We start from the raw sequence: 12041 nt of genomic DNA, 5'->3' as shown, positions 1-12041 counted from the left end.
CTCATTTCTAGGCCAACTACTTTTCTGTATGTTACTGACAGCATACTCTTCATACTGATAAACATATACCATACTATACATTGTTATACAGATTGGGTTGAAGACTTCAGATGAAACTGGCAGCAACACTAATTTGACAGTGGACAACGACCTACTGAATATCTACTTGTACATGCCTGTATCATGGTGTGGCTGGATTGGAAAACATAGAATTAGTTGAATACCGGAACCTGTAAATTTACATTCTGGTCTGCCGATACCTTTTTTTAACTAACAGATTCCTTCCAGATAACAGTTAAGACTGCGCTTCAGAAACAGTCAGTGCATTTTGTCTCATTGTTTTTAAATGTGAACAGGTTATTTCATGGTACCATATCCAGGTGCAGGGCAGGCCTACTGACACAGTGAAAGAAAAGTTCTCTCTAGTTGCACTATAAGTGACCTGGGCATGGTGGCTTTCCGCTCTCCAGACCTGTCATCCTGTGCCTTAATGAGCACTAATAGTCATCGCTGCCACTCCAGCCCCACAAAATTACCTTAACATGAAATGGGACCCATACAATGAAAACAGTATAAATTGTATACAAATGTTGCTGTAGAAAATGTTTTCAAACCAAAAGCCAACGTTACTATAGTCAAACAACCTTAGAATTGCTGCTAAATTCAATGATTTCTTTCATTCAATATTTGCTGGAGGGAATGATATAAATTAAGTGAGAGCTTGGAACCAGTGCTGTGTTGAATTGATCCACTACAAGCCAAAAACTGACCTACAGAAAACAGATCTAGAAGTATTAAAACATATCTCGGAATTATATATGCAATTCAAATACTTTAGGTTGTGATGGTTGTAACAAGACTCAGGGGAAACTTGGATTAATACAGGTACAAATTATTTTTGGTCAGCCTGCAACATGTATAGCTTAAAGTGTTACAAAACGTCCTGCAGTTTTCACAAGAAATGCATTACGTTATCTCTGCTGCATCCTGTGTGACATTTTTAATCAGACATAATGGGCCATAAATCAACTTGGGAATACATTTCTCATGATTTGAGAAAAAAAAAAAAATCTAATGTTGCATTCAGCTCATGTTCATTACAATAACATTAGAAAACAGTGTAACCATTTTATCAAGTATTGTGAAAAATGTCAAGACAAAAATGTAACTTTTAATACATAAAAAAGCAGGTATTTCCAATTTCAATACTGATTAGCACCATTACTTATACGTCAGTCAAAAGATTACAAAAAACCCTCCTGGCTCCAAAATCTGAAACCTTCGGATCAACATAATTACACTGACAGGTCAGAAATGTAATTTGTTTAATCAAAAAGAGCAAATCCTATTAATTGAGAATCACTTTAGCAGCTGTGTAAAAACTCCATATATCAACAAGAGTCAACACATGTCAGAAACACAATAAGAAAGCCTTTGTACAAGAGTTACACTAGGCTTAGCTATATGGGTTGTAGGTATTAGAAAGAACACCACTGGGATCATGGCAGAAAATGTGCAGGACAATGCCAAATTATTTCAGGACAAACAGTCAAGTACAATACAATACATAAAACAGCTATAGAAATGATACTGAATGAATACATGTTGAAATTATGGGAGTTCCTTTGAAATCTATACATTTTGTTCCTGCAACTTCTTTCTGGTATTCAGCTTTGAAACATAGAATTTTAACATAGAAAAAATAAGTTATGCAATTACAGATGTCAGACAGCTTTGATTAACACATCATGGATAAATGCCATCCAGAGTTTACTGAATATATCTAAAAATGTCAAGTTCTCTTAAAGTTTCATTACAGTTAGTCAACTGTGCAGTACAGATGAGCTGGTAAAACCTCCTGTTTCAATTTGGGATTTTTTTTTTTTTTTTTTTTTTTTTTTTTTTCAGCTACACCCAAAATACACCTACACTTCTGTGGGCCTAAACTTCTCAAAAACATATTATATTATTTTCAAGAGTTATCCCTATATGTAAGGTTCATAAAATGTGTTTTTATTTGTTTATGTAATTATTTATGAATCTATTTTTTGCGTTTGGCGGGATTGATTTACGTATTGAAAATTTTCGTGAAGTTCCCATTCTCAATGACATTGTTAAATATGTAATTAAGAAATGTTTATAAAAAACGAGGTAATAGTGCCAGGTTAACACCAACCACTTAAGGAAATGCGTTACTAAGAAATAATATTTATTAATAAAAATGCACAAAACGCCACCGGTTTATCAAATGACATGATGCAGTATTACACGTCATTCACTTAAAACTCGTCCCAACGTTTCTCCCACCTTAAGGCTAAAATATTATGTATTACATGAACTTTCAAAAAAACGTTTATATTTACATAAAGCAATGTAAACAATAAACAAATCACTTATGTCTTGAAGCCTAATTTGTATTTCTGAGATTCGTAAAAAAAATGTAAACAATAAACTAAAAAATCAGAGGGCAAAACAAACAAACAAACAAAAAGGTTGATGTGTGTAAAAGTGCTTTAACATTTTTTCGTACCCCTCCTGTCAGAAACATATTTTAAAGAAAGAAAATCATGTATACAGTCAAGATGGCGGATGTATTTAAAACCAAAGTACAAGAAACAAATTATAATAAAACTGCAAGAGGAAAGTGACACAACTCGACTACCGAAAAAACATACCACAAAATACCCCCCCCCCCCCCTCTAGGGTCAAGTCACATTACATGAACATTCTCTGTACAACAGTATGTTTGGGAAAACAAATGCAATTTTAGTGAGTTTCAGGAAGAGTTGTACTGTATCAAAAATGTTGCATAATGACAAAATAGAAAGGAAACATTTCCGAGAAAAACAATAGTTTCACTTTAGGCTTCCCTGTCCATTTAAACATTAAAGGGCTTCAAAACATACACTTTTAAAACAGTATCGTCTTTCCATAAAAAAAAAAAAAATATGATGAGTAGCACAAGAGGGCAAAACATGTCTGTACCTTATTATATTAGGCAAACAAGAAAACCTAAGATATTATTTCAAACCCGATTTGAGCGCAGTTGGAAAGAGCCATGAAACCTCATGTAACTATGGCTTTTAACCAGTCTCCGGTAACTGTTGATTTTCTCGCGTGTTTTTTTTTAACTTTCTCCCCCTTATTAATAGGCACAACCATTCCCTCTGTTTATGTTATGTTATTAATGTCTTACCCACAAGCAGCCAGCTAGCCCCTCAATCTTCTGACAGCAGGACCAAACAGGAATATCAAGCATGCGCATGCTCTGACGCAGCCCTCTACTGGAAGCAGAGGTGAATACAACTTCTAACTGAACAGGTGTGAGAAAAAAACAAGAGCAAAGAGTAAATTTGAAAGTGGCGTCGTGATATAGGTAAAAGAAGCCCTAAAACAAATTAATTAATAAAATAAAATTTGTTTTGGTTACCTAAAATAACACAATTCAATTTTAATGAAGTGTACCACAGGAGAACACACAGTAAACAAGTCAAAACATGAAGGTCGAAAACATCAACATATCGAAGGAAAAAAACAGCTGTAAGAGGCTTTGAAATATAACTTAAAATATATATACAGCTCTGGAAAAAATTAAGAGACCACTGCAAAATTATCAGTTTCTCTGGTTTTACTATTTATAGGTATGTGTTTGGGTAAAATGAACATTTTTGTTTTATTCTATAAACTACTGACAACATTTCTCCCAAATTCCAAATAAAAATATTGTCATTTAGAGCATTTATTTGCAGAAAATGACAACTGGTCAAAATAACAAAAAAGATGCAGTGTTGTCAGACCTCAAATAATGCAAAGAAAATAAGTTCAGATTCATTTTTAAACAACACAATACTAATGTTTTAACTTAGGAAGAGTTCAGAAATCAGTATTTGGTGGAACAACCCTGATTTTCAAGCACAGCTTTCATGCGTCTTGGCATGCTCTTCACCAGTCTTTCACATTGATGTTGGGTGACTTTATGCCACTCCTGGCGCAAAAATTCAAGCAGCTCGGCTTTGTTTGATGGCTTGTGACCATCCATCTTCCTCTTGATCACATACTAGAGGTTTTCAATGGGGTTCAGGTCTGGAAATTGGGCTGGCCATGACAGGGTCTTGATCTGGTGGTCCTCCATCCACACCTTGATTGACCTGGCTGTGTGGCATGGAGCATTGTCCTGCTGGAAAAAACAATCCTCAGAGTTGGAGAACATTGTCAGAGCAGAAGGAAGCACATTTTCCTCCAGGACAACCTTGTACTTGGCTTGATTCATGCCAAAGCTGCCCGATTCCAGCCTTGCTGAAGCACCCCCAGATCATCACCGATCCTCCACCACATTTCACAGTGGGTGCGAGACACTGTGGCTTGTAGGCCTCTCCAGGTCTCCGTCTAACCAAGACAACCAGGTGTTGGGCAAAGCTAAAAATTGGACTCATCTGGGGGTGCTTCAGCAAGGCTGGAATCGGGCAGATTTGTCTTTGTGAAGGACGCATGAATCAAGCCAAGTACAAGGTTGTCCTGGAAGAAAACTGGGTAAACTCAGACTCTCCATCCTCGCTCTTCCACTTCAGCAGCTAGTTGAGCATACCAAAGTTTCTTCCTCTCATACGCCTCATCCACAGCATCTTCCCATGGCACTGTTAACTCTGTTAACACTGTTACCAGATGAACAAGACGTGCTGATCTAGACCACAAGACAATGTCTGGTCGAAGGTTAGTGGTGACAATCTCAGTTGGAAAAATAAGCCGTTGCCCAACATCTGCCAGCATCATCCAGTCTCTAGCAGCTTCCAGTTCTCCTGAGCGAGGCTTGGTTTTAACACCTTTTCTTGGTGGTTGCTCTCCTGGATGGAGGAATATTGTATTTTGTGTGTAATGCTTTGATGGAACTGGTGGCAACTTATTGGGCAGGTTACGCTTGTCTTCCAATGCTAAGGACAAACATCGCAGCGCCTGGTCATGGCGCCAAGTAAACCATCCTTGGCTAAGACCCACCTTACATCCTGTCAAAATGTGCCTTAATGTTGCAGGTGATGAACACAAAGGACATGAGGGATTCTCACCCACCCAGAGGTTTAGGTTCTGTGGTGATGGGAGAACATCATATGCTGAACTGATGAAGAAACTGATTCTGCTCTGTTCCATTGTTCATAGGTCTTGCCAGCCTATTTTGCGTTGTTCCACACTCTCCCATCTCATCCATTCTCCCTGCTTGGTCTGGGAAATGGCCTTTACACACCTGATCCTCTCCTCCTGCTTTTGCACCTTATTGACTACCAGCTTCCTCCGTTGAGTTCGAGTTGCCTTATGCCATGTAGGAGGAGCTGAACTGAGACCAAAACCTCCTTTTCCATGCTGAACTTGCCCCATAATATCTCTGATTCGAAGGGCAGCCTTAGCATCTTCCACAGATTTCTTTGCCATCCATTTACTTCCAGTTTTCAACACAGGTGCTGCCTCCCTTACGCATTTGTCGCGTGAATCTACTAATGTCATTTACAGTCGGACTTTGGCGCACTTAAACTCCTCGGTTAGAGCAGAGATTGGTAGCTGCAGTATTCCTTTACAATAAAGTACCACTCTGCTGAGGCAGCGTGGAACTCCCAACCATTTCCTGTCGTATGAGCTGGTTTATTTGGAATTCCAGAAAGGTTTTGACAGAGTCCCACGTAAAAAGTTTAATTTAACAGCAGAAAAGGTCATTCAAAATGATCTAGACAAGATTCAAAACTGGGCAGACACATGGCAAATGACATTTAATAGAGAAAAGTGTAAGGTACTGCACGCAGGAAATAAAAATGTACATTATAAATATCATATGGGAGCTACTGAAATTGGAGAAGGAATCTATGAAAAAGACCTAGGAGTTTTTGTTGACTCAGAAATGTCTTCATCTAGACAATGTGGGGAAGCTATAAAAAAAGGCTAACAAGATGCTCGGATACATTGTGAAAAGTGTTGAATTTAAATCAAGGGAAGTAATGTTAAAACTGTACAATGCACTAGTAAGACCACATCTTGAATATTGTGTTCAGTTCTGGTCACCTCGCTATAAAAAAGATATTGCTGCTCTAGAAAGAGTGCAAAGAAGAACAACCAGAATTATTCTGGGCTTAAAAGGCATGTCATATGTAGACAGGCTAAAAGAATTGAATCTGTTCAGTCTTGAACAAAGAAGACTACGCGGCGACCTAATTCAAGCATTCAAAATTCTAAAAGGTATTGACAATATCGACCCAAGGGACTTTTTTGACCTGAAAAAAGAAACAAGGACTAGGGGTCACAAATGGAGATTAGACAAAGGGGCATTCAGAACAGAAAATAGGAGGCACTTTTTTACACAGAGAATTGTGAGGGTCTGGAATCAACTCCCCAGTAATGTTGTTGAAGCCGACACCCTGGGATCCTTCAAGAAGCTGCTTGATGAGATTCTGGGATCAATAAGCTACTAACAACCAAACGAGCAAGATGGGCCAAATGGCTTCCTCTCGTTTGTAAACTTTCTTATGTTCTTATGTTCTAAAAATGATACTGCAGTTTTAGAAAAGAGTGCAAAGAAGAGCAACCAGAATTATTTAAAAGGCATATGCAGACAGGCTTAAATAATTGAATCTATTCAATCTTGAACAAAGAAGACTAGACGACGATTTGATTCAAGCATTAAAAATTCAGCAGCACCCCCACTGCAGCCCCAGAGCCACCATGTCAAGAGACGACAGGCTTGCTGCCTTATGCAACAGACAGTTCAAAATGAAATGCGATGTTGGGGCTAGAGAAGGCGCTTTTGTGCATGGTTTGTAAACTGTGAACAAGGTGTAAATAACAATTTTCGTTGTACCTTCTGTTCCAAATGCTAGAATAACCCATGAGTGATATACATTTCCAGACCTCCAAATGCACCGTTCAATGCATCAATTTTTCGGCAATTATGTTTTGTATTTTCACCCAATTCCCAGTTTGGTTATGCCTAATCGTTGCATTTTACTGAACTGTAGAATCACAGGACAAATCATATCAATTTTAATATTATGTTATGGTTTATTGGTATTGCTTTGAGATGCAAATACCCCGGATCATATGTAACATAACTCTGACATGGTGATTCTCACGTGAGTAAAAACACACAGGACAGCTGAGTTTGAAATGTTATTAAATGAAAAACCCACTCAATTTTCAAGTGACCATTTTTCTCACATCTGTGACAAAAGATAACAGCTTGATCAAAGCCCCACATGTGGAAGAGAACAGACAACAAAAGCACCACTTATGTAGATAAAGAAGGCAGAAGGAGAGTATAGGAGTGCCATTTCTAACTACAGTAGCAAGCTGTGGTGTCACTTTTTAGGGGGGTGTAAAATTTCCAGTTGATTGCTTCACCTTTACTGGATACTCTTCAAATACAGCGACATTACTTACACTGAAGCTACATTATTTTGTTACATTATTTGATACATTGTACTTACATTCAAATGATTTAATCCCGAAAACAACCTACAGTAAATACATGTTGTTGGTGTATGAAGTTCCAACCTCACAAGCATACTGTATTATTTTGTCATAAGTGCATGTAGTAAATATCTGTGAATGGTAACTACATGTAGTTAATCTACATGCATTCTGAAGTATTAGGCAGGGTGTCAGTGGTCTCCAGACAGTGGCTGTTCCAGTACAAGTATGGCAATAACATACATCCCCCACCATGGCTGGGTATCCAAAGTGATGGTGAAAAAGTTCAGTACATACAGAATAGTATTGAATAAGAAATGACAATGAAACAAGTGCAATCACAGTTTGATAAGCCATTCTTCAGATATGCAAAATTGATGTACAGATGTACGGACTGCATTATATTGCCAGAATTTGATACAATAACGTATGCTAAATAATGTTATTACCATTGTTTCATGTTAATTTGATATGCACTTCTCTAGATACATGGAAAGATGTGAAGCGTATTTTTTAAGGTGTTTCACCTTACAGTTCTTTTAATCAATGAAACCATAGTTAAGTTGTTTCAACTATACATACAATATCTTTCCAAAGTTTGTGTTTTTTGCTAAATCTTATGGCTTTTACGATTGGTTTCACAGACCTTGATTAGCACTAATCTTGGACTGCTATATGTTCTATACTATACTGTCTAGTTTCAGAGACACCAATTTGCATTCATCTTGCACTACCTAATGTTACCTTAACCTGGTATGGTAGGCCAAGGTGAATTCTAAAGGGTTTGTGAAACCAACCATTTTAAGCTGTTAGATTTTTACTTAGATGAGGCCTGGATGTACTATCTATTTCCTTACATTAGTGCTTGTCATCTCTGAGTACTCAGGGTTAAAAAATAAATATATGTTAGATGTCTACTACATGGAAACCGACAAAAAAGTAAGAACATTACCTAAAGGTGCACACAATTGTTAAACAACAGCAAACTACTGTAGGTCCTATCTAAAATAATAGATCTAAACCAAAATAATCCTAATGATGGCAAAACACAGTATAAAGGATAATTGGGATGTATGTTTAAAGTGTAACTGTGGTGTTTATTAACTTATGAGGGAAAAAAAAAAGAACACTGGTTAATTTTACAAGACAATTAACATTAACAAGGAATTGCATCCTTTCAAAACCTGGAGATGAGTAACCCAAACATACTATCCATTGAAATACTGTACAGTGAAGACCTGCTCAGCTAAAGCAGGAATGTTTAAAAAGATTTACCAGAATTTATTATTATTATTTTTTCTGCAATTAGGCAATATGGCAATGCATAAATATAGAACAGAAGAGTGGCCTTATTGGAATTTAATTTACACACAGTATGTGGTTTATAACACCTCCACTAAGAGAACACACTGTACTATTGGAAACCTGTTTAGACAAGCCCTTCACCATCTGCATTGTACAAGCTGTGATACCTTTTAGCACACGATTGTATACCTGTTCACCAACAGATGGGACTATTTCCTTGTGTGCAGCACTGTAGAGCTGAGGGAAAAAAGTCACTTTATGGCTTGGAACTTGGTTTCAGACCACTGCATGGCAGGAGACTTGGGGTTTGAGACACCAAAGGTGCCTCAAACTAGGTATACTAGTCTGCTGGAATCAGGTTTCAAGTGACTGTTCCTGATAAAGTAGCGTTGTGTTCCCTCAGCTTAACACTCATCATTAAGTGTCCCAGCTACAGGGGCTTAACCCTGCTTTCACAATATCGTAACAATAAAAGTAAAAGCACCTAAATGTGTTACAGGGTAATTGTCATTCATTATTCGTCCTCTGCTTAGATTTTTCTCCTATTATTAACAACGATCAAATAACAGCTAGACACTACCACAGGAAATTAACTGTGGCCTACTGGTTTTCTAATTGACAAACAACATGATTTAAATATGAATTAGTTAATACCTCTCTATCTGGAGTTGAAAACTCACTTCAGAACTTAGCTAGTCCATTTTAGCATATATCTATATCAATTAAAAGCCTTTTTTTGTTTTCTTCAATTCAAAACAAGAAATGCAGAATTTCAGAGGAGATGGTGCCATGGTGTACTGATTCATGCCAGTGGTTTATATCAAAATATGAAAATGTTACCAATTGGAAGCCCACCATTCTTCGCGGAACACATGCATTTTGCCATTTGTTTCCACTCAGCGTGAAAATGGGAAGTGAGCAGTCTTTTGAATTGGCAGTGCAAAGTCAAAGTTGAATAATTACACAGAACTGCAAAAAAAAAAGGGTTACAAATTAACTCTAAGCAACTAGCAGAGTGATATCTCAAAGAAGAAATACATTTTTCATATTAACCCAAGCCTTTTAAGGAGAAAAATATACCTCTCTTTATAACGCTCCTCCCAAGTTGTTTCCCAAGTTGTTCCCAAGTGCCAATGCAGTGGCTGGCTGTTCCATGAATCCTCCATTCCAGATGCTGGAAATCAGTCAGCCAAAATGCAACTTATATGAAATGAAACCATCCTCAGGGACTGCTTTTCTCACAGTGGGTGGATACATAATACATTTCTTCTTGCTATCCTTAAATGTACTTTTTTATTTCAAGAAAATAAATGTTTTATAAGCGAAATAGGCCACTCCACTAGGTTAAAGAAAGGCCTCAGTTTGCTTGCCTTACCTCCCAGTAAGTCGGTTATTGCTTAACTTCCTTGAGCATTTTACCCCAGAAGTGTCTTTGCGGTCAAAGCATCTAACTGGCTGCAAAGCAGTTCAATCATTAGGGGAAGCAGCTGGTTGGTTACTGACATCAAATAAGGCCCTGAAGGGGTTGGGGCAATTTCACTCTACAGGTGAAAGGACCCAATAAGAGCAAGACAGTCAAAAAGCACGGTGTTCAAACAGAGATGTCTTTAAACAAGTGTTCATCCCGATATCACGATTCAAAATGAAAATACATGTGTGCTAAAATATATGAATCTTTCAAAACTGCACCTTATAGATCTACTGTATATAGTGAACAGGAGAAAATATATGGAGCTATTTTGTTAGTTACAATTTCTTTAAAAACCTAGAGGTCAGACATACAATATGCCGTTTATAATGCGAATCTTTAAAAAAACAAAAAACAAAAAAAACCTATACTATACATTTCCAATGAAAAACTAGAATAGAAAGTAGGTTTGCCAAAGGCTTTGTTCTAGAAGAGCAAACATTCTCACTTAAAGGTAAACATGAAAGATTGTATTTAAATAATGACAAGGCCAAGAGGAGTGACTTGCGCAAGCTGCCTTTGGAAGGTCCTTCCCAGCAGCAAGATTTACCAGGAATTATTTTTCCAGTTTTAAATCATATTTATTTGCTGGAGAGAGAGAGAGAGAGAGAAAGCAGCTGGCTGTTGCTTTCTGTAAGGTAGGACAAGTTTATTTACTGTAATCACATTTCTTATAATGTGACATTGCACAAAGTCAACAATCTTCGTGGATTCCAATGTATTTAATATCTTTGTTGGGATATAGAAACATACACAGGTGTATGTTGCACGTTTTTGTTAGTTTTTTTTAATTCATTTTAAACACATGCCTATTTTTTCTAAGTTCTTTCTATGTCTTTGTGTGTGTGTGTGTGTGTGTGTGTGTGCTTTTAAATGTAAGCATACTTTAAGCTGACAGTATGTTTGTAAGACTTGAAAAACAAGTAGGGAAGTATGGAAAACATGAGTGATGCAATCATTTTATTTATCATACTGTGCAGTATAATTTATCATTAAACATTGACAAACTATTGATCTATTACATTAATTTAAGTGGCAACATATAAAAAAAAAAAAAAAACAGTTTGTATTAATTCCAACCAAATCTGCATTTGCAAAGTGACACATTCCCTTTTCACAAGCTATCGTTACTCATTATGTAAATTTGCGGTATATGTCAATGCATTTTACCTTGCATTTAATGAAAAATGCTGTCTTAACAGTCTGTAAATACTGATCCTTTTCACTCAAATCCCATTAGTATTTGTCCAAGGCTTCAGCAAAACACTTGGGATGCTGCATAACCCAATGCTGGAGTTTCACACAGGGAACATTCACTGGGTTCCAGATCTGGAGACTATTGAAAATTGACCCTTTAGAGACTATCTCTATAGAGACCTGTTGTCACAAGACACAAACCTGGTGAAAAAACTGATTTAGGGACCATTTTCAATCTATCCTGAAACCTATCATGTATGAATTATGCTAATTTATAACCTTTGAAAACAGCTTTAATAAAAGCACTAGAAGTATAGCAATTTGCAATGGGTGAAATCCAGAAGTGTATTTTTGAGAACTGGTCAGACTAAGGCTACTGTATAAAAGCAAGTCAGCTGATGATTGCTTCTGTCACTGAGGTGTAGCTCCAGCCTGAAGTAGTTTTTTCAGGTTTTTAAAAGTTAGTTTAAATTCATTTGATAAGATACCATGGACAAATACAACCCATTTACAACGAGTCGCCATAATATAAATTACACAGCAGTATTAAAGATAAACTTTGCTGTGCTTGTGCCATGGTTTGCCACATTAAACTTTTGAGGGACGCTTTTAAGTTTTAGTTGATCGT

General features: G+C 37.0%; 1 protein-coding gene across 1 annotated transcript in view; it reads right to left on the bottom strand.

The window, feature by feature from the left end:
* LOC121309490 (lethal(3)malignant brain tumor-like protein 3) overlaps positions 1-4958 on the bottom strand; it is a 95487-nt gene extending 90529 nt beyond the window's left edge. Inside the window, exons 1-2 of the mRNA XM_041242453.1 lie at positions 4941-4958; positions 3197-3313 (exon numbers count right to left, since the gene is read on the bottom strand). Coding sequence (XP_041098387.1) covers positions 3197-3313; positions 4941-4958 — 135 coding nt within the window. The remainder of the gene's footprint in view (positions 1-3196; positions 3314-4940) is intronic.
* Positions 4959-12041: the final 7083 nt, after the last annotated feature.

Source organism: Polyodon spathula, chromosome 3 (assembly GCF_017654505.1).
Source record: "Polyodon spathula isolate WHYD16114869_AA chromosome 3, ASM1765450v1, whole genome shotgun sequence".
In the NCBI taxonomy this organism is placed as follows: Eukaryota; Metazoa; Chordata; class Actinopteri; order Acipenseriformes; family Polyodontidae; genus Polyodon; species Polyodon spathula.
This window is presented reverse-complemented; position numbering and strand designations above follow the sequence as displayed.